This window comes from Ipomoea nil, unplaced genomic scaffold, assembly GCF_001879475.1.
Source record: "Ipomoea nil cultivar Tokyo-kokei standard unplaced genomic scaffold, Asagao_1.1 scaffold2845, whole genome shotgun sequence".
NCBI classification, from domain to species: domain Eukaryota; kingdom Viridiplantae; phylum Streptophyta; class Magnoliopsida; order Solanales; family Convolvulaceae; genus Ipomoea; species Ipomoea nil.
This window is the reverse complement of record NW_017619273.1, coordinates 2,424,483-2,447,686: the sequence shown is the minus strand read 5'-3', so window position 1 is coordinate 2,447,686 and position 23,204 is coordinate 2,424,483. Positions and strand designations below refer to the sequence as shown.

The 23,204-nt window shown below is 35.5% G+C and overlaps 2 protein-coding genes and 1 long non-coding RNA gene across 4 annotated transcripts; 1 reads left to right on the top strand and 2 right to left on the bottom strand.

Annotated features, from left to right (window-relative positions):
- Positions 1–4,328: 4,328 nt before the first annotated feature.
- LOC109160333 (flowering time control protein FCA-like) lies at positions 4,329–16,704 on the bottom strand. Of its 2 annotated transcripts, none has more exons than XM_019308656.1 (13): positions 16,289–16,704; positions 16,015–16,085; positions 15,025–15,103; positions 14,392–14,474; positions 14,245–14,296; positions 13,232–13,308; positions 12,764–12,836; positions 8,798–8,877; positions 8,655–8,719; positions 5,698–5,764; positions 5,211–5,411; positions 4,958–5,128; positions 4,329–4,772 (listed from the first exon to the last, which is right to left on the bottom strand). In XM_019308656.1, the coding sequence occupies exons 1-13, from the start codon at positions 16,623–16,625 to the stop codon at positions 4,704–4,706; spliced, it is 1,425 nt and encodes a 474-aa protein (XP_019164201.1). In that variant the 5' UTR covers positions 16,626–16,704; the 3' UTR covers positions 4,329–4,703. The 2 variants fall into 2 exon arrangements, with proteins under 2 accessions (XP_019164201.1, XP_019164202.1); XM_019308657.1 differs by having other exon boundaries at positions 4,329–4,766.
- On the top strand, positions 6,547–8,409 carry LOC109160334. The gene is made up of 2 exons (XR_002050734.1): positions 6,547–6,635; positions 6,935–8,409. It is a non-coding gene; the product is annotated as an uncharacterized LOC109160334 (long non-coding RNA).
- A 1,273-nt stretch (positions 16,705–17,977) lies between the features above and the next one.
- LOC109159818 lies at positions 17,978–19,017 on the bottom strand. The gene is made up of 2 exons (XM_019307930.1): positions 18,283–19,017; positions 17,978–18,193 (listed from the first exon to the last, which is right to left on the bottom strand). The coding sequence occupies exons 1-2, from the start codon at positions 19,015–19,017 to the stop codon at positions 17,978–17,980; spliced, it is 951 nt and encodes a 316-aa protein (XP_019163475.1).
- Between the last annotated feature and the right edge of the window lie 4,187 nt (positions 19,018–23,204).

The window sequence follows — 23,204 nt, the reverse complement described above, 5'->3', positions numbered from 1 at the left end:
AAATGACCTCTATCTAGCACGTCTTCACCCCTCAATTCAATTTAGCTTTTGCTTGATTGCTGTTTTGCCCAACGAACTACGTAAACCTTTAATGCCGCTTGTTAAAAAAAACATAGAAACTTGAATGACATGTACAAATCTCGAAGTCAACATACTAACTCTAAGTTTCATAAAATCTAACAAAATTATCAAAATCACCGTCGTTATCATCCTTGATCACATCTCTACGCTCTTCCATAAAAAACTAAACCATTAGGGTTCTGTTACCAAGCCTCTTCCTCCTCAATTTCTTTTTGTTGAAACCCATTCACAGTAGGCTAGAGGTCCTACTTTTTAATCAGGTAACCACAACACAAAAAATCACAATAAATTGATGAAAACAACCAATCCAACATGCAGAATGCAACACTTTGATCTCAAGGTATTTAAAGAAAAAATGTCAAAATCATATAACATATACCCCAAATATACATACATTTACACCAGTAACTAAACATACATTTGGACATACTGTAACAACATATCTTGATATACAAACCCCTAACAAATCGAAATAAAGATGAAAACGTGAACATAATTTACACCTATCAGAATCATAATATTACATTGAAATGAACTATGAGATCTGAGCCCATAGCTTTGCTGCATTCAGAAACAACCATATAAAACTTAGAAATCAAATCAAATCATGAACCAGAGAACAATATAGAGTGCAAATGAAAGTATAATTTGTATTTATAGGTAGAAAATACTAATTCAAAAGGAAAGTATAATAATTTGTAATTAAGGTAATGACATTATTATTATTATTATTATTATTATTATTATTATTATTATTATTATTATTATTATTATTATTATTATTATTATTATTATTATTATTATTATTATTATTAAATGAATGATATTACAGAAATGCCCGTAAGTTTTGGGGGGAAAACTTAACTAGGAGGATTTTACTTTTATATAGATATATATAGATATAGATATATAGATATATAGATATATAGATATATAGATATAGATATAGATAGATAGATAGATATAGATATAGATATATAGATATATAGATATATAGATATAGATTATATATATCTAATTATTAATAATGAAAGATTAAGAAACTGTTAATTAAATATATGCATTAAATATTAATCCATTAGTTAATTATCGGATTAATCCATTATTTAATTATAGGATTAATCCATTAATGTTAATTAACCTGTAAAAAAAGTTGAATTAATAATAATGTTAATTAACAGGGTTTTTTTTGAAAGGTGTTTAGATGACATTGTCATTACAGGGAGTGACACCGAAGGAATTTTATCTCTCAAGTCATTTCTTCATAATCAATTTCAAACAAAAGATTTGGAACCACTGAAGTACTTCCTGGGTATTGAAGTTATGAAGAACAAAACATGTATATTACTATCTCAACGAAAATATGTTCTTGACTTACTCTCTAAAACGGGAAGACTAGGTACTAAACCATGCAATACTCCTATGATACTGAACTTGCAATTGTCAAAGGAGGGGGAGTTGTTTGAAGATCATGAGAGGTATAGGAGATTAGTTGGGAAGCTAAACTACTTGACAGTAACTTGTCCAGATATTGCATACCCAGTTAGTGTTTTGAGTCAGTACATGGCATCTCCAACTATTGATCACTAGGCAGCTGTAGAGCACATCTTGAGTTACTTAAAGGAGCCCGGGGACACGGAATCTTGTATAAGATTCATGGTCACACTCGGATTGAGTGTTTTACTGATGCTGATTGGGCAGGTTCCAAAGAGGATCATTGATCAACAACTGGATATTGTGTTTTCTTTGGAGGTAATCTGGTTTCGTGGAAGAGTAAGAAACAGAATGTAGTTTCTCGTTCGAGTGCAGAGTCTGAATATAGAGCGATGACACAATCAACGAGTGAAGTGATGTGGATAGACAACCTTTTGTATGAGTCTGGTTTCAAAACTCCAATTCCTGCAAAGCTATGGTGTGATAACCAAGATGCTCTTCATATTGCATCAAACCCGGTGTTTCATGAATGAACTAAGCACATAGAGATTGATTGTCATTTTGTTCGTGAGAAGATACAACAGCGCTGATCTCCACATGAGAACAACTCGGGGACTGTTCACGAAGGCTCTTACTGGAACCCGAGTTAGTTATTTGTGTAACAAGTTGGGCCTGATCAATATCTTTGCTCCAACTTGAGGGGGAGTGTTATAGAATATTCAATATATTACGAATCCTACATATTAAGAAACTGAAGATTAGGGTTTTGAGATATATGGAAACCGGTTTCCATATCAGTTGCCCCCTAGCTTGTATTTAAAGGATGGTGGACTTGTCATAAGAGGTGTGAGATAGAGAGCTCTTCACAAAGGTATTTTTCTCTTCAATCTATTAACATTGTAGTTGTCCTATATGAATTATGGAAGGTGCGGAACAGTGCGGTGTGGGAGGCCAAACTGCCTAGGCCGAGAGGAGTGTGGTTGGCAGTGATGGCGACAGTTCGGTCTTGGAGGCAGTTCAACAACACGGACGGCGTTGTAGCAGGCTACCATTTGTCAAGTACATCACCTCCAGAATCCATGGAAAACAACAGTGTGCAGCTCCCCTCTTGTTATTTTGACGCCGGATTTTATTCCTCAACAAACAGAGTTGCTTTCGACGCTATACTCCTCTCGCCAACAAGAGATTTTGTTGCTGCCATTAATAGAGCCCTGCCAGCCTGTATATGTCCCTCTTATGACGGAGACACTTGCATGCAAGGAGACATTATCAGGGTTAAAAGATCGCAGGGTGAACTTAGTTCGTTTGCATACCGATTGCTCATCACTACATCGAATCTTAACAACTTCATTGACTGAGCTCCAATCATATGTTGAGATAACTAGTAATGATTGTAGGAGCATTTTACACTATTTTTTTAATTGTCCTATTTTGTTAGTTCTTAGATTTTCTAATTCTCTAGCTCTTTAGCTCACTCGTTAGCTACAATAGCCTTTTCTCAAGCTAACTCTTTGGTTTGGGATTCTATCCCCGGATTTTGTCTCAGTTTTATTACAATAATACAAGTTTGGTTATTGCTTTTTAAAAAAATGTCCAATACTCCTAACTTGCAATAATCCAATAATACACTCTATGATCATGATCCACATTACAATGTGGACTATAAATAAATGTTATTTTTAATACTATATTGAATATTCATTTTTAATGTACTGATACTTTATTTTTAGGTATACTTAAAAATGAACATTCAGTACACAACAAATCTTTATATTCTTTATCTTTATATATAATAAAGCAGAATCTAGCCACAAAATTTTCCCTTCAAAATGTGAATGCATTTTGATAGAAACAAGATTAGCAAGTGAATGCATTAATTGTGTGGGTAGATATATTTATACATATTTTTTTGAAGTTATTATGTGTATTTATATTTTATAAATTATATTTTATTATTATAGCTCTATCTCTAATTCTATATATATTAAAGCTTAATGAAGTATGGAAAAAAGTTTATTGTGTTCAAATTTATTGGTAAAGTTTTATATTTAATATAATTTATATATATATATATATATATTCATTTAAACCTCAATTATAATTAATTTGACTCCACATATATAAAGAGGAGAAATTAGATATAAAATAAATATAGTTCTTACATAAATAATCTTTTTCAAATGAATAAGTTTTTGGTGGAGATTTTCGACAAATATCGCCTATTATTTTATTTACAAGTTTTATTTAATACATTAGTTATATAATTAAAGTAGTTATTTCAAATTCAAATTCCTTTAAAAAAATCAAATTCAAATAATAATACAAGTAACAATAAACTTTAAAATCAACACAATAATAGCATAATTAAACTTTTTAAAATATTAAATATTACATTGTATAGTTATACTTACATTTTTAATCAAACTAATTATGAGTTCAAAAACTCAAGTACATTTTTTCTGTTTCCACAAGTCCACAACCATTACTTTCTTTGCTAATTCAGAAGATGTCAAAAATTTAATTGGTAAATTTATTAAATTAATAATAGTTCGTGCATCGCATGAGACAATTACTAGTTAAAAAATAAACCTTAAAAATAAACATTTAATGTATTAAAAAAATTTCAATATATTAAAAGTAAATCTTATAACAATGGTCCACCTTATTAGGTAGGCTATAATATATCCAAAACCGCCCAAGAGCCCACCAAAACCAAGGATCATAACAGGAAAGCAAATACTGGTAAACTTTAACGGAAAGTGGTATGCCTTTACCTGCCATTGAAGATGGAAGGGAACATGGCACAACTTGTGATTAAAGTTTGTATATTGGCATTTACCCAAACGTCAGGTGTTGATCCTCCACATGCTTTCTCATTACAATTACAAAAGCAATAAGAAACAAAATAAGCCACCAAACCCAACAAAGCACATATTTTTTGTCTACAAACTAGAGTTATGAATAAATCATAAATGCCACAAATTTCTGACAGCAATTACACAGACTATGATCTATTAATACACATTCTAAATATAATATAACATGGCTTAAAGCTCCCCCAATTGTATCTCCTTGTATACAAGGATACAGAAGAAAGCTCAAGGCAGCAGTAACATCGAATACCAATACTGTCAAATTGTTGGTAAACTTTGTTCCCATCATCTTCAGCAGGTTAATCAATACGCCATTCATACACAAGCTGGAGGAACTGTTGGGCTGGCCGTCATCTGTGTGTGCTCATAATTGAGTTCCTGAAACTTCATAGTATATACAAACACGACTAAACTTATTGAACTGAATGGTGTGGATAATGTGAACTGAAACCAATCGTGTAATTCAATTTGAGTGAATCATACGATTTTGGTGGCCATGACTGAAAATAGTAATGTGCTGAATGTGTGTCACAATACTAAAATAAGATGGGAGTTACATGAGCACTAACCTCAGTAGATGAAATTTTCTGGGATTCTTCAGTAGATAGCGGCGTCTCAACATCCATTTTCAGGGCTTGTGAAATATCTGGAGTGGTGGTGACAGAGGGTTGTGCATTTTGTTGCTCCTCAAAATTTTCAATTTGTTGTTCATAAAGCGCATACTCCTCAGGTTTCTCCCACTACTCACCATATTTTCAGTTACAGGTGAAAAAGAAAAAAGAAAAAAAAAAAGAAGTCTATAATAAAAAAATAAATTCTTACCCTGCTCTCACAGGTCAGACAGTTGTAATAGTATAAATACCCATCAGGACAGACATGTTCACTCCATTCACAATCTATAAAATCAATCATCTCAGTATCTAAAGCTGACTTGTTAGCAGATGATGTAGTTGAAGGCAAAACTTGCTCCAATACAGCACAAGTGTTTGAAACTGTTTGCGGCTTGCTTCCACCTCCAGGAGACTGTGAACACATACAATTAAACACATATATAAAGCCAGATGGTTAATATGAAATCGAGACATCAGTCCACGAAATCTCTAGAGAGTTCAGCAATCCATTTAAGAAGACCATGCTCTTTTCCTTTTTTGGTTGAGAAATAAATGCTTATGCATACATACACAAACACTACTTAGTATACATTGTGCTTTTTCACAGAAAAATTAAAGTCCATTCCTAATATCATACAGTAATTAACAGATTGCAGAATATGCCCATCCCCAAAGTGATAGTTGGTAACTTGAGATACCTGCTTTGGACTTGCTGGATTTGGTAGCATATGTCCGCCAAAAGGTTCGCCCATAGATGATGCTGCTCTACATCGAACCAGAAATAAATTTAGCATCTAAAATAGTGTAAAGACATAGAGAGTGAAGGAAACAAGAGTGACCTAGAAGATAATTCTACAGAGATCAAACTAAAAGACGGGTTTAAACCAGAACATGAGAAAGAAACATCTAGAGATATATTGAGTAGATTAAATTTTGCATCCAATTTATTACATTTATTCCTTAGCTTTATTAAAAAATGTGATAGGTTTTATTAGTGGAATGCAGTACACCGGTTACTAAGTATTGATCCACACACTAAAGAAACAGGAGAAAACATTAATTTGCAAAAGAACACAACTAGTCAAGGTTAGCAGCGTCAAGGTGGACCAAAGCCCATAGTTGGCCCTAAACTGCCCCGTGATGAGGCCTGTTAGGGCTGAAACTTTTTATCCTATGCGGGCTGGGCTGCAGGTGAGCCCATGGGCTAACATTTTTTAAAAAAGAAAAAACTGCAAGGGCTGGAAACTTGGAAAGCCTTTATTCAATTCTTCCTAATTTCCCTTTGCTCCTTTAGGCTTTAACCTTGACACCTAAATCTTCATCTCACTCGCTCCTCTCTCTCCATGAAGGACCAGGCAGCCTTCTACTCTCTCTTGGAATCCAACAAGCGACACTCAGATTTGCTTCTCCGGCAAGCTCCCAACATAATCCAGCAGCTGTCTCTGCTCAAACCCCTGCCACCTCCGTCGAACCCTTGCTCCGATCTGCTTCTCCTTTCAGTGCCGCTGCCTGTCTCTGCCTCAGTTCAAATCCACCTGCTGCCACTGCTTGAACCCCTGCCTCTGCCTTAGATTTGCAGTGAAGTTCGAACACCTGCTGTTGCCACTGCCACTGGCCACTGCCACGTGAATCTGAAGTATGTCTTTTTAGGCCATCAAAGATAGAAGCTTTTGATTGAATACAGTATCTTGTATTACTTTTTTTTTTTTTTTTTTTTTTCCTTTTGTGTGTCTTGTACAAGCAAAAATTCAGTAGCTTATTGCCTACAATTGCTACTTGCTAGAAGAGTGTTTTGTTATTACTTCTGCATTACTGTTTGGCATGTTTGACTGGCAAAAACATTTTTTTTATTGTTTTGTGTTGGCCTTGTGCTTTCTAATCTTTTTTGATGATAACAAATTAGGTAATCTAATTAGTTATCAAGTGTTTTTGTAGTTGCAGATATTAAATTGAAGGCGCAAGGCTAATCAATTAAGAGTTCCAAGCTTGAAGAAAAGGAGCATACAATGGTTCCAAATTTGGAGGAAGAAGAGTTCAAGAAATAGGAACTTATTGAAGAAGGTTTAGAATATTTATATTTCATATTTGTGAGCTCAAGTATTTCTAATCCTTTCCTCCATATCTTTGATATACCTATTATTTCTCATCCTCCACACAAATGGTTTTTATAAAAGAGTCAAAATATTTTTTGAGTCAAAAGTTACAAAAAAATTTAAATCATTGTTTTAAAATGATTTCCTTCATTTGGTTTAAAAAATGTTTTCAATATCTTTATTTAGTCAAAGTGATTTCCAAAGTTGAGGTTTCCAAAAGGGTTAGTGTTTAGTGTTCAAAGGTTCCGGTGCAACTATACAGTAAGAGGCAGTGGCTAGGTCTTGACTGGGTACCCCACTCTAACCTCACCCTGGAAGGCTGAGATCAAGCCTCTTAATAGACAGTGACTGGATCCTGGCAGCGTGTCCACCCACCATGACCCATCCATGGTAGTGCAGGAATTTAAAAAAACTAGCCTTTTTTTAACAGTTGAACTCCATCTTTATATCTACATTACTCCTATATCAGCTATAGAAATGGAGATCTAATCCCCCACCAATCTCAAACCTTCCAAACTTCATTTTAACACATTTCCATAAAGGATTTGAGCTAAGAAAACCATGTTCTTCACCTTTACCCGTACCACAAAGGTTTTCTTCATTCATACTTGAAGCTATGATCTTATAACCTTTTCTATCTTTCCAAAGCTTCTAGTATTCGTACTTAGAAAGATGTTCCTACTCTTTTTACATCCTAAAACCTTTCTAAGTTCAAGATTGAGTATTAAACTATTAATTGAGCTCCAAAATGTAATATCTTTATTCTCAATCTTCTAGAGCCAAAATGTATACACCATTAGTCTATCATGGAAATATGTACAAAGTATATGAAATTATGCCATCTTTCAAATGGTGTAAACACTTGGGTGTGTAAGAGACGGGTTGTCTCAATACCAAGTGTGGCTATGGTGACATAGAAGCAACCTTGGCAACAAAAGGGTGAATTTGTTGTACCATAGTTACGAAGGGATGAAGGTCATAGAAGTGCTATTGTGGTATATGGTGCACAAGTGACCCAAAAGAAAAGGGGTCGGTGTCTTGTATCACCCGATGCTACGAATCCTACGATGGGTTGATATTTGTTGAAATGCTATCATTGAGGTGAGAAGTGCAAACCCACAAGGAAGGGTGTTCGTCGAGGATGGTAACAGTGCCCACCAAAGAACAAGCAACCCAGAAAGTGGAGTTGGAAATCCTAGGGGAGGGGGAGGTGTCCTTAGGTAGTGGAGTAGGGATTGTCGAACTACTAAAAATTCGGTGTTGTTCTTTCCCTTTCTCCTTTAAATTTATGCATACTTGCAATATTATTTTCCCTCACTTAGAATTGCATAAAATGATAAAATGGAGTTAAAAGATATTAATCACTTAGGATGAATTAGAACAAATTTTTATAGCCTGCATGCCAATCTGTGAGGCCCCCTGAACCGCATAAGGGCGGGTTAGGGCTAGAGAAAATTGACACAAAGGCTGGCCTGCAAAATTTCCAGCCCACCTCAAGGTGGGCTAGCATGCGTTGACACCCCTAGTCAAGGTAAATTTTTGAGAAGATAGAGGACAAGTACCTAGAATCTCCCAATCTAGGCTTCTTGGGGTCGGCAAAGCGAACAATCAAAGGGTGATCACAACCCTAAAAGCACAATAAAATGAAAAGGAGTTATTTTAGGTAAATATATAATTCAAACAACAAAGTAGATATGGAGCTTACCCTCATTATGTAGGTTCCATGTAGTGCATTGATGGCAGAAACTGCCATGTCTCTACGAGAGAACTGAACAAAAGCACATCCTTGAAGAAAGAAAAATACATTGACACAAAAAAGATGAAGTTTTTAAATTAGTAGAAGGGGGCATGGTGGGAAAAAAATATCTAGAATTAGGTATTGAAAAGTTATTTACAACTACAAAGCAAACAATGATAAGAGTAAAGCATTTGAAGGTATGAACAGTAGACCAAAAAACACACAATAACCATGCCACTAGAAGAGAAATAATCAGAATGCCACACCATTCTATTTAACTATCAATGATAGAGTGAAAGTCCTCACCAAAAAAAAAAAATGATAGAGTGAAAGTGATAAAATGCCAAAATATGAATAATTGTGGGGATCCCGGACACTTTCGAAATCAGTGTCCTAAGCCGCCGAGACAACAAATGGCTGCTAATACGGCTTCCACGTCAGAAGGTCATACAGTAGTGATGACAGATGAGGAGTTTGCTAGATTCAATCAGATGAAGCCTTCTTCTTCCTCGCAGTTTCCATCCAGTCAAGTGCCTACCTCCACAACGTTTGTCCAAACAGGTAATTCAGTTGCGTGTGTTTCTTCTGCGCCTCGACAGTGGGTCATTGACTCAGGGGCTTCTGAGCATATGACAGGTAATTACAATGTTTTTTCTACATATTTGCCTGTCACTTCTAGTCATACCGTTACTCTAGCAGATGGGTCTATAGCCACTGTTTCGGGTAAAGGTAGTGCTGCTGCAACATCCTCGTTACCCCTTGCTTCTGTGTTATACCTCCCAAAATTTCCCTTCAACTTACTCTCGATTAGTCAAATAACTCGTAATCTGAAATGTTCTGTTACGTTTTTTCCTGGTTATTGTCTGTTCCAGGATCTTTTGACGAGGAGGATTATTGGTAAGGGGAAGGAGGTTGACGGTCTGTATGTCTTAGAGCAGTCTACATCACTCGAGAACGTCTCTACTGGTTTGGTGAGCAATGTTTCCCCCTTTCAATTGCACTGTCGGTTTGGCCACCCGTCTTTACCAGCGCTCAAGAAGATGTGTCCTGGTTTAGAGGCTTTGACTGTCTTGCAGTGCGAGTCGTGTGAGTTTGCAAAACACCATCGTGTTCCTTATGTTTCTCGGGTAAATAATAGAGTAGATTCTTTATTCGAGTTAGTTCATTCTGATGTTTGGGGTCCGTGTCGGGTTACGTCCAAACATGGTTTTCGGTATTTTGTAACCTTTGTTGATGACTTCTCTAGGTGTACTTGGTTGTATCTCATGAAGTCTAGGGGTGAATTGTTTGATGTTTTCCAAAGCTTCTGTGCTGAAATGAAAACTCAGTTTAATAAGACTATACAATGTTTGAGAAGTGATAATGCTCGAGAGTATTTTCTTAAATCCTTTTCTACCTTTATGAGTCAGAATGGTATCATACATCAAACTTCCTGTGTTTACACCCCCCAACAGAATGGTGTCGCGGAAAAAAAAAACCGCCATTTGTTAGAAGTTGCTCGTGCCCTTTTATTCCAAATGAAAGTGCCTAAAGTGTTTTGCGCAGATGCTGTTCACACTGCTTGTTTCGTTATCAACAGGATGCCTTCCTCTGTACTCCGTGGTCAAAACCCATATTCAGTTGTGTATCCCTCCAAACCTCTGTTTGCCCTGTCCCCCAAGATTTTTGGTTGTACGTGCTTTGTACAAGATGTCCGTCCACTAAAGGGAAAACTTGATCCTAAATCTCTAAAGTGTATCTTCCTGGGGTATTCTCGAACTCAAAAAGGGTATAGGTGTTACTCCCCTGATTTGGGGAGATATCTGGTTTCGGCTGACGTCACGTTCTTTGAGGAAACTGTGTTCTCTGGTAGCGTTCCAGGGGATAAGTCGTCGGGGATAGAAGGGGATTTTCTTACTTATACTATCACTATTCCTGTACCCGCAGTGGATCCTGATTCTGGTGTCGTACCTCCCGTTACGCAAGTGTATTCTAGGCGGCCCCAAGATGTAGTGGCGCCAACGGTGAATGCTCCTCCCCTACCACAACCTCCGTCAACTGATCTTCCAATTGCCGTTCGAAAAGGTAAACGTAGTTGCTGTCATCCGCTTTCTTCCTATGTTTTTTATGGTCGTCTGTCAGAGTCTTCTCGTACCTTTATATCCAAACTAGATTCTGTGTCTGTCCCTAAAACGTTGTGTCAGGCTATGTCTCATGATGGGTGGAGATCTGCTATGGAGGACGAAATGGCAGCCCTAGAAGAGAATCAGACTTGGGATCTTGTCCGTCTCCCCGTCGGGAAGTCGGCAATTGGGTGTAAGTGGGTTTACGTTGTCAAGACGAACCCTGATGGGTCGGTTTCTCGGCTTAAAGCACGGTTGGTGGCTAAAGGGTATGCACAGACTTATGGAGTTGATTATACAGAGACTTTTTCACCGGTTGCCAAGTTAACTTCTGTGCGGGTTTTCATTTCTCTAGCTGCTGTTAATGATTGGCCGTTACACCAGTTAGATGTCAAAAATGCTTTTCTACATGGTGATTTGGCAAAAGAAGTGTATATGGAGCAACCGCCTGGGTTTGTTGCTCAGGGGGAGAACGAGAAGGTTTGCAAGTTGAAGAAATCTTTGTACGGGTTAAGACAGTCTCCCAGAGCGTGGTTTGGGAGATTCAGTAGTGTTGTTACTGAGTTTGGCATGCAGCGTAGTGCTTATGATCACACTGTTTTTTATAAACATTCTAACCGTGGCAGCATTTTGTTAATTGTCTATGTGGATGATATAGTGATCACAGGAGGTGATGCAGCGGGAATTGATGCGCTCAAGTCTTTTCTTAAGAAGAAGTTCCATACTAAAGACCTGGGAGTGTTAAAGTACTTCCTTGGAGTAGAGGTTGTTCGTTCTAAGAGAGGCATATTTCTTTCACAACGGAAATATATGCTAGATTTACTTGAAGACTCTGGGCTCTTAGGCTCGAAGCCTTGCGAGACTCCTATGGACCAGAATGTTAAGCTTGTAGCTGGTGAGGGGGAGCCTCTTGAAGATCCAGAGCGGTATAGGAGACTGGTGGGGAAATTGAATTACCTTACTATCACTCGCCCGGATATTGCCTTTCCGGTGAGTGTGGTGAGTCAGTTCATGGCAAATCCGGAGAAAATCCATTGGGAAGCTGCAGTTCGAGTTGTGAAGTATTTGAAGGGTGCTCCTGGGAAAGGAATTTTGTATGCCAATCATGGGCATGTGAGGGTTGAGGCCTTCTCTGACGCTGATTGGGCTGGGTCACCGAGTGACAGGAGGTCAACGACGGGGTATTGTGTGTTCCTTGGTGGCAACCTAGTGTCGTGGAAAAGTAAGAAGCAAAGTGTTGTGGCCCGCTCTAGTGCAGAATCTGAGTATAGAGCAATGGCTCATGTGGCGTGTGAGGTGACGTGGTTGTGTAATATCCTTGGGGAGATTGGTGTAGAAGTGAGTAAACCAGTTCCTTTATGGTGTGACAACAAAGCTGCTATACACGTTTCGAGCAATCCTGTGTTTCATGAGCGCACTAAACATATTGAGGTAGATTGTCACTTTGTGCGGGACAAGATTCAACAAGGGCTACTTTCTGCTGTCCATGTCCGAACTGGTGATCAGCTGGCGAATGTGCTTACAAAAGGCCTTTGTAGAGCCAGGGTTGAGTATATTTGTAACAAGCTGGGCATGATTAACATCTATGCTCCAGCTTGAGGGGGAGTGTTAGATGAATAAGGGTTAGTTAGAGTTAGGTGCTTATTCTTTCATTTGAATTTCAAATCCTCTGGCTGGTACTCTTCCAACCTTTGTATAAATAGGGTTCCTCTTGTACAGAAATAGATGAGAGAATACACACTGTTCTTGTATTTCAACATTTAACATAAAATATCTTATAATTTCATTCAAACTTGCAGGAGATTGAATTCAAGAGAAAAGGAGAGATTACCCCGGCTTTGCTTTTGTTCATCACGGTCACGCACAAGGTAAATTGATTCAACAATCCCATATCGAGAAAATACCTGGAAGAAAAGCCATCAAACAAAACTCAAGACCATATACTGTCTTTAAAAGATAACAAAGATCTCCATATTGTAGTTTGTTATGTCAACAAGAAACAAAAACTATGGTTAAATAGATTTGACTCAGAAAATATGTCAGAGGCCATTTACTCATATTATGCATAAAAATTTAATGATATTCCATATATTTACCAGCCTCACAAGAAAGTTTCATCACATACATTTGCAAATGGCATAAAAACTTTTTACTTCTGATAGCCCATTTATGGTAGCTAGTGATAAGATAACCATAATATAATGTATTAAGCATATTGAAGAGTCACGGCATAAAACTGTTCAGCGTATGCAAACACAGCAGAGAATAAAAAAGATGTTTTAGAATACTTGTTGCATACTTCATCAATTTCCCTTTTAGAAGTTTGTCTGCTCATGCCACCAACATATAGTTTGTGTATATGTTCGCCAAAACTGCCTGCAGTTATACAAGCAGATGAATATGAATTTTATAGTGCATATAGAAGACTGCCATACTGCAGCATAGACAATTTCACACAATAAACAATTGAATTAATATGCCATGTCAAATTTCCATAATCATTCTACTTGCACAAAACATCGTATATTCCTCTTGAATCATTTACACATCAGCCTAGGATTCAAATACCAGCACATACCTTGAAAATTAAATACAATTCCAAACTGCAGTGGACCGACCAAATTACTTAGAAAATTTAGCAACAAATGAACTATCACTAGCAAACTAAGCAATCTTCATCATTAATTGATCCCATAAACCAATTATTTCGGTAAGTCAACTGTACTTGTCTTCATTCCCTACCCAATCATGATGAAAGATCTACTGAAAGGAAATCTGGAATCATGAATCCACATATCTCCAAGCTCCAGCCCAGTTTGCTGAATCCATCCACTAAATAAACAATTATGGCCTGAACGTCAGTAATTTAAGTCAACTTGGAAGGGTGAAATTGTACCCCAAGTGGAATCAACAGCACGAATCCTTCTTTGTCCATGTTTATCTTCAAAGCTCTACATCCTTTTAGGAATAACTTGAGTCTATGGAAATTCTCCTCCTCTCTTTATGGCCTTAGACTATATCACTTGTTGAGTTATTGAGGTAGCCTCAGAGTTGACAGTTACCATATTTTACAAAGAAAAGTATTACTCCCTTCACCCCATTTTGTAATATTTAATTTAGTATTTTTACAATACAATTTTTTGTAATATTCACTTGAGTATCAGTGAATAATACACACACACACACACACACACACACACACACACACACACACACACACACACACACACATATATATATATATATATATATATATATAAACTACATTAAAAGTTATATTAAACACAAAAAGCTATATTTTGAAAGACTTACCAAGACGTTCTCGTTCCCCCTCAGCATACCTAACTTTTAATGGACACTCAGCCTGGAAGAAATAAGCATATATCAAATAACAGGAAACAAAAATCTCCATATGTGAAAGCTAAAACATCTTAAGTTCACATTTGTGGAAAAACCAACCCCGGGGAAAGTGTACCGATCATGTAATGCTACAATCGCTCGATCAGCATCTTCCAGTGTTCTATACTTCACAAAACAACTCTCTGCCAAGTCAGCATACAACTAAATCATGCACCAAGGAAAAGGCTAAGATTACCTAATTTCTTGGATATAGAAAATGACTACAAAGACCACAGTTAATATGTATATCACACATGAATAACTAAAACGTACAAAAATAAGGCAACAATTTGGCTTGACAAAAGATTGTCCAAAGGACAACAATGAGTGAAAACATATTTCTAGGAAGCAACATCAATATTTTTTATTAGTAGAAAGCACACAAATAGTATCAAGGAAATGCATAAATAAAATGAATAAATGAGAAGAATCAAGTTGTTTCTAAGAAAGAAATCATATTCCTTTGTGTGTTAAGATAGAGGAAAAGACTACAATAAGTTGCATTTTCCATAACCTAGCAATTTTTTATCCTTGCAACAACTGCATAAACAACCAAATTTACGCATCAAATAGCACTTGACAGTTGACATGAAAATGACAAGTACTTGGCTGAAAGATTCCACTTATAAAGCAAATGATCAGTGACAATGAAACAAGTCCAAAAAGATAAAGATGTTTGGGACATTTTTATACCTTGTTTTTGACCAATCTTTTTATCTCTGAGGAGAACAACCTCAATAATATGTCCATATTCACCAAAAACACGTCGAACCTGGAGTTGAATGAGGCTGCCAACATTAATGCTCAGGAAACATTCTGAAGAGCATAGACAACAGAAATAGAACAGAAAAAGGTGTAATGTTCCAGATTCTAGACCTCTGAAACTTACAACAAACCAGAACTATGATCAATGATGTACTGATGTCTTCAAAATGTTGATAAAGTTGAGACTCAAAAATCCATTTACACATATAGGTCAATAGGTCTATGTAAAAGGACATGATATCAATATAAAAACCCCCAAACATGAATAATATCAGATGTCAAGAATCTTTCATGCCAGAAGTGAATTATCAACACTAGAATAAAGTTTTATAATCAAATTGTCATTGTGTAAGTCATAAGTTCATAACATTAGAGAACTAAGCTTAGGAATTATGCATATACATAGAACTGCAGTAAAACCAAGATAAAGGAATAAACCAATTTAAGGAAAACATATATAAATAAGGTTTTGACCAAAATAAGTTACCTCCCAGACTAACTGGAAAGAGATAACTAAGTCAATCCGAAGAGATGATTGCGTTCACTTCTGTAGCAGGAACATTATTGTTTATAGCAACAAAATTAAATGTAAAGATGTTATCTTGGACCAAAAAGTTTAAACTATATTTATCATAAATGTCCAATAGTTCAATTTGTTTATACACATTTGCTAGCATCCATACAGATTTAATGCACAAAAGGCAACAATGGCTGTCAAGACTAGTTGGATTATCTACTTAACTGAATACAATATAACCTCATTACTCCTTTATTCAACTTCAATATATTAGTTTCTGTGCATCTCATTTTCAATAAAACAAATTAGCTCTCCTGTTGTTAAACTTCTTCAATAAAACACATTAAAAGCAGTAGGAATAGCATATGTATAATGCTAGTTGAGAGCTTAATAACACTTACATCTTCTTCTGTAGTTGTTCTTGGAACACCTGCAGCATATAGTTTAACGAAACCCCCACCTTCCAATCCATCTAGAAGGAAGAAAATAAAATAAAATACACTGGCATTAACTCAAAGGAACGAAACTCTACCTCCTACTAAGAACTTAACAACTAAACTGAAATAAATATATGAAATTTAAAATGAGTTTTAATTTATCATACTACAAATTAACCACTTGAAGGCAAAATGTAGAGCGTGTAGAGTACAAGAATATTTTTGCAATTTTGTATACCAGAAAAAGGCGCTGGTTGTGAGTGGGAAAAAGGTCTTTTACGCCCCGAAAGCGGCAAAGAGTGGGCGAAATTGCCGGTGGCGGCGCCATCAACGGAATCATTTGGCTCGAGGTTGGAGTTTTGGTGGTGACGGTGGTCAGAGTGACTGTAATGGTGATCATTCTGCTGCTGCTGGCGGCGCTGATAGTGGTGGGCGTCGCCGGAAAAATTTCTTCGGTGATTTTCGGTATTGTGGGTGATGGACTCGTCGGGAGGCCACGACGGCGCCGCGCAGTAGGAGTTGCGGTGAAAGTCGGGGTGATCGCCGGCGAATTCTCCGGTGTTTCTATTGTCCATTTTTTACTGTAGAAAACTTATGGGACTGGAAACCAAAGACGCTCTGAAAAAGATGTATTCCTAATTTTAGCAATTAAGGTTTCTTATTACAGAGTTATTACAAATAAAATTGCCGGCAATTATTAAAAACTTAGGTCTAGGAATAACAAAAGAGTTGGCAATACGGGCTGGCGAGGTAGGTCGGGTTCGTTGACAGGCCTAGGTTTTATTGGCTCAGCCCGTCTCGTCCTTGGCCGGGAGGCAAGGCAGGCCTCACCACAACAAATTATATCGTGCACCGCGGTGCATAATTGATTATGCACCGCGCATCAAAACGACGTCGTTTTATTTAATGAAAAGAAACAGAATTCGTTTCGCGCTGTTCCGCACCGTTCCGCAAAAAATCTTCAGTTTCAGTTTGTATACACTGAAGTTTCAGTTCAACACAACTACAAGTTCATTTTGATATAACTACAATTTCATTCAATATTTATACACTCAAATATGTGAAAATGTTATTTAGTTTTATTTTATATACACTATAGTTTCATTAAAACACAACTACATGATCATTTCGATATAATTACAACTTTATTGTACAATGTACACTCAAATACATGAAATGTTATTCAGTTTCATTTTATATATACTGCAGTTTCATTTCACCACAACTACAATATCATTTTGATATAACTGCAGTTTCATTTGATAATATAAAAATAATACGTGAGGCAGTGTCGGTTAGATACATTGTAGTGTCACTCTGTTAACACTACCAGCATGCCGTTTCTTTACTTAAAGAAACGACGCCGTTTTGATGCGCGGTGCATAATCGATTATGCACCGCGGTCCACGATATAACGACTGTCTCACCACACCATTTTTTTTTTTTGTTCTTAATTCTTAAGTTGATTTTTTGAAAACCAAACCCTGGACTTTATATATTACTAATGTCATTACAAAGAGCATGAAAAATAAAAGGAGGGCCAGTATCAAACCAAAACCGATGACCTTCCAAAAGAGCAGCATCTCTAGCTAATAAGTGAGTCACAGTATTAGCCGAACGCTTTACAAAACAGAGTCTAACATTTGAAAAAGAAATTAAAAGAGTATTAATATCCTGAAGTAATAAACCATATGCAATTGAGAGAGAATTTGTTGAGCATCCGTCTCTACAAGAACATCATCGTGGCCTCGACCCTTCAACCAACTTAACGCCTCCCGGATAGCCAAAGATTCAGCCTTCTTTGGTAAGACAACCCCTCTCTTTCCCACTTTCCCAGCTGCGACAATAATTTCCATGTGATCACGAAGCACCCAACCCATTCCGATCATATTTCTGTCCTCACGGACTGCTACATCAACATTTAATTTCAATAAATTATTAGGTGGTGCATTCCAAACTCTACCCTCTCCCCCGAATTCATTCCAGCCCCACCCAAAAACTCCCTCACCACCTCCACTCCCGTAAGTATCCCAGAGAAAAATGAACCACCTCCCTCGGAGGAACTAACATATTTTGCCAAATTTTCTTGTTTCTCACCTCCCAAATACCCCAAAAAAACATAATGAGATGGCCCAATTCTCCCCTGGAAAAACGTTGAAAGCAACCCTCTAGCCATTCCCAAAAACCACCCTCATCCCCAACATCCCAACACCAACCGTAAGCCCCCCAAACCTGCATAGCATAATCGCACACCATAAAAACATGGGCAACCAACTCCCTCTCAACACCACAAAAAGCACACAAAGTACCACAATTCACACGCTTTAAAGTAAGAGCCACCTTTGTAGGTAAAGAATTAGAGCATAGACTCCAGAAAAAACATTTGACCTTGGGCGGGATATGTAAATTCCACATCTTAGTCCAACTACCCCCATTCACGCCCCCACTCTCCCCCACTAATAGACGGTAAGCACTCTTGACAGAATAATGCACATTCCCTTCCCCATCCCAATAATGAATATCTATCCCTTTTGACAAAGAAATGAGAACTTTCAAAATCAAATTCATGTCTCTCTCGCAAAATAAATCATTTAGAATCTCTACATCCCACCCATCCAAAACATCATTCATCAAGCAATTTACAGTGGCTGTAGCTATAGAATCAAACATAGGAGTAATAACACATGGATTTTTCCGAGAGGGCAACCAAGGATCGCCCCAAATCTTAACAATTTGCCCCGTGCCCACTCTCCATCTAACCCCCTGCTGAACCTCACCCCAAGCCTCCCAAACATTCATCCAAACATAGGACGAATCCCTCCCTAACTTGGCATTATAAAAATCCCCACCCGGATAGTACCTAGAACGAAACACCCTAGCTACCAAGGAATCAGGTCTATTTAAGAAACGCCACCCTTGTTTCCCTAATAACGCAATATTCATCTCACGCATCCTCCTAAAACCCATTCCCCCACATTTCTTTGATAAACATAAATCCTCCCACCTTTTTCACCGAATACCACTCCTTCCTTCCCTCTTCTCACAACCCCACCAAAAAGAATTACAAAGCATTTCCATAGCAACACACAACCCCTTTGGTAACAAGAAAACCTGCATTGCATAATTTCGAATAGATTGAAGAACAATTTTAAGCATGATTTCATGCCCAGCCCGAGACATGTACCTATTGGTCCATGATCTAATCCTAGATTGTATACGAGAAAACCTGCATGGCATAATTCTTAAGTTGTTAGTTTATTACTTTGTTAAATTTATCATACACTTTAAAAATAATTAAAAGGGAAAATGACATCTTTTACCCTTAAGTTATATGCTTATAGTACTTTTTTCACTCGAATTATTCATGTATTCACATTTTCCCCTCAATTATTATAAAAGTGGCGGTTTTCTCCCCTAATATATTAAATAGACAGTTCTACTCTTAAAATAAATATTTTATTTATTTCTATTCTTCAACAAATTATTGTTTATACGTAGGGATGACCACGGTTCGGTTTGAACTGAACCGGACACTATAGCAATCGAATCAAAATTTTTCAGTTATGATTCAGAACCAGAACCCAATATTTGGATTTCTGTTTATTAAAATCGTGAACTGAAAAAATAATGGATCTTAAACCATGAACCGGATGTCCAAATCGGAACAACTACTAAGATTAGCTTAAAATTAGAATTATAATATTTACAAATAGTGTATGTTCTTTTTCGCATTTATTCTGATTTTCACATATAAGTATATATAACCGCAATCTGGTTTTGATTTTGAATCGTCAGTTCACGGTTTCGGGTCCAATTTGAACTGATGGTTCAAACTTTCTTTTAAAATTTTATTTTTTATTTTTAAAATATTCTAAATTCAACAATTAATGTATTTTATTTTTTTTCAACTCAGAACATGAATTGACAATTAAGAGTAAATATGTCCATTGAACATATTAGGGGGAAAAACTGCCACTTAAATAGTTCAGGGAGAAAACGTGTTATAAGTATATAACACAGGGGGAAAAAGTGTCATTTTTCCTAATTAAAATGACTTGTTACATAACTAACATAAGACATAACTATGTAGTCTAATGGTACCCGGGTTGAACTTTCATTTGGAAGGTTGTGAGTTCAAGCCTCATTCGCTCTTTGTGTTTTAGTAGGTTAAGAAAGTATATGAACGAACATAGTTCATCAAACATTATATAGGAATTGGCAGAAAATTCAAAAATTTTTGACTTAAATTGTGAAATTTTCTGGAAGTATTTGGTAACGAATTTTGATACAATTTTTTCGAGATATGAAGTTCAACAAGTCTAGGACCTATAAAAAAAATTTCATATCAATCCAAGGTCAAGAAATAATTTTCTCAAAATTTTCCCTAAAACTACTTTAGACAAAAATTTTTTGGACAGCACACTGCCAAGAACTTAGCGAAATTTTCTGTGATTACTGGAACATGTTTTCAACCCAAACATTTTATGGATATCAAGTTATATAAGTCTAGGTTCTCCAAAAAAATTCAAGCAAAAAGGAGTCCAGGAAGTATTTTTTTCCAAATTTATTTTTTCTGACTGTGACAGGCAGAATTTACTCGGACAATAAATAAATGGTGGGCAGGCCCGCCATGCCAAGCCTGCGGGGTGGGCCAAAAAAACCCGCTCCTTGGCGGGCTGTTATTTTCGAAACTCACCCCTACCTAAGTAGGGGCAGGACTGGCCAGCCCAACGAGCAAAACCCGTTTTGACGGCTCAATTACAATGTGTGTTAAATTTACATGAGTTGACACATTAGTGACACATGCAGAGCTTACAAGGACCGGTCCAAGCATATTATTGGGCTTGGACCAACATAACACGATCTTTTATATGGAACTTAGGGATGTCAATGTTAACCCAAACCCGATGAATTGGCCCGATAAAATCGAAGTTGAAACCAAATAGTCTTAAATATTTTAGCCCGATAAAAAGTTAAGCCTGATAAACCCGAAATCAATTAGTCTGTGGTCCGAATGGGCTAGCCCGAAATTTAGTGGGCTATCCCGATAACCCGAACTGGTTAATGTTATTCTTTATTATAGGAGTGATGTGGAACATAACATACATAGAGTTTATAAGTAAAACTTATCATTAGTAATTTTTTTTTGATTAAAATTTTAATAAATATTTTGCAAAATAAATTATTTTTTTATAAAAAAAAAAATTACAGATTATATTATAGTATAAGTATTTTAATTATTTTTAGATGGAATATAAAAATGGAGGTTTAGATTGATTGAATGATTAAATGTGTTATATAATTATGTCTACAAATCTAGTAATAATAAAAATTTTATATATATATATATATATATATATATATATATATATATATATATATATATATATATATATATATATATATATATATATATATATATAATCTCTACTATCTACTATACTAATAAGAGCCCAAGAGAGTTAGGCCTATAATGGGTAGAAAAAATGGCGGTCAAATTTTTTAATCAAATGAATGGCTCAGATTGATCAGATTTTAATTTTTCCTTAAGATTTCCTAATTTATCCTTAATGAATATGATTATCCGTTAACTTTTCCGTTAAATATTATCTTTTCCGTTAATTTCTGTTAGTTCACCGTTAACTTACCCATTGATTTCAATAAGAAAGGTCTTAGGTTCGAACCTCATCCCAATCAAAGTTGGCATAATTAATACTCTATTTTACTCTTTTTAAATTAAAATAATAATTTAGTTGCTACAACAAAAAATAATGCATATGAATTTCTTTAATTTAGAATTATGTGTCTACAGTGTCTTTATTCAAAAAAAATTATTCATTATCAATAAACTAAATAAGAGAAATAATTTCATTAGTTATATTGTCTTTATTTTTCTCTAATATAAAAATTTTTACATTCAAATTCATCAATTGATTATATTCACTACATTGTGTCATTGTCCCTATAAAGTCTTTATTAAAAAAAATTATTCATTATTAATAAATTAATTAGGATAAATAATTTTATTAGTTATATTGTCTTTATATTTCTCCAATGTAAAAATTCTTTACATTCAAATTTATCAATTGATTATATTCACTACATTGTCTATTATCATTTTTTTGTGTACTATTTTTTAATTAAATATCAAAGTTATAATACAAAATAATGCTATATATTTATTTACCAAGTATTTTATTAATACCATGAAAGAATAAAAAAAATATAATTAATAAAGCCAATCATATTAACTACTTGAGGGATTTGTTGACAAAGAGAGTATTCAAAAACCTAACATGGTAGCTCAAGTGGTAAATGAGCTCTCTTTGTGGGGGAGAATTTCTGGATAATCCGGGTTTGATTCCCACAAGTGACGATTCCCTTTGGGCCAGCTTTTGTGCCTCTCGGAGCGAACTGGGTGGACGGACAGAGAAAGACCCGGACCACGTTGAGAACTACCTCGCAATGTCCTTGTTTGACAATCAGCAGTTGGCGATTAGCGTTAGCGGATTGTTTAGATTAACATGTAAAATGACCTAAAGGTATACATATATTTAATAATTGTTTTTAAAAAATTAAAAAAATATATAATTAACGGTGAAAATTCTTTACATTCAAATTCATCAATTGATTATATTCACTACATTGTCTATTAGCTTTTTTGTGCACTGTTTTTTAATTAAATATCAAAGTTATAATACAAAATAATGCTATATATTTATTTACCAAGTATTTTATTAAAATCATGAAAAATTAAAAAAAATATATAATTAATAAAACCAACCATATTAACTACTTGAGGGATTTATTGACAAAGAGAGTATTCAAATCACACAACAAATTGAAGTGAGAACTACATCGCATTGTCCTTGTTTAACAATCAGCAGTTAGCGATTAGCGTTAGAGGATTTGACCAGCGAATTATATCAACTGTTGGTAAAAAGATATTTGAAAAAAAATTAGCAGTTTAGATTAACATGTAAAATGACCTAATGGTATAATAATAATAATAATAATAATAATAATAATAATAATAATAATAATAATAATAATAATAATAATAATAATAATAATAATAATAATAATAATAATAATAATTTTTGAAGAGAATAATAATAATAATAATAATAATAATAATAATTTTTTTTATAAAA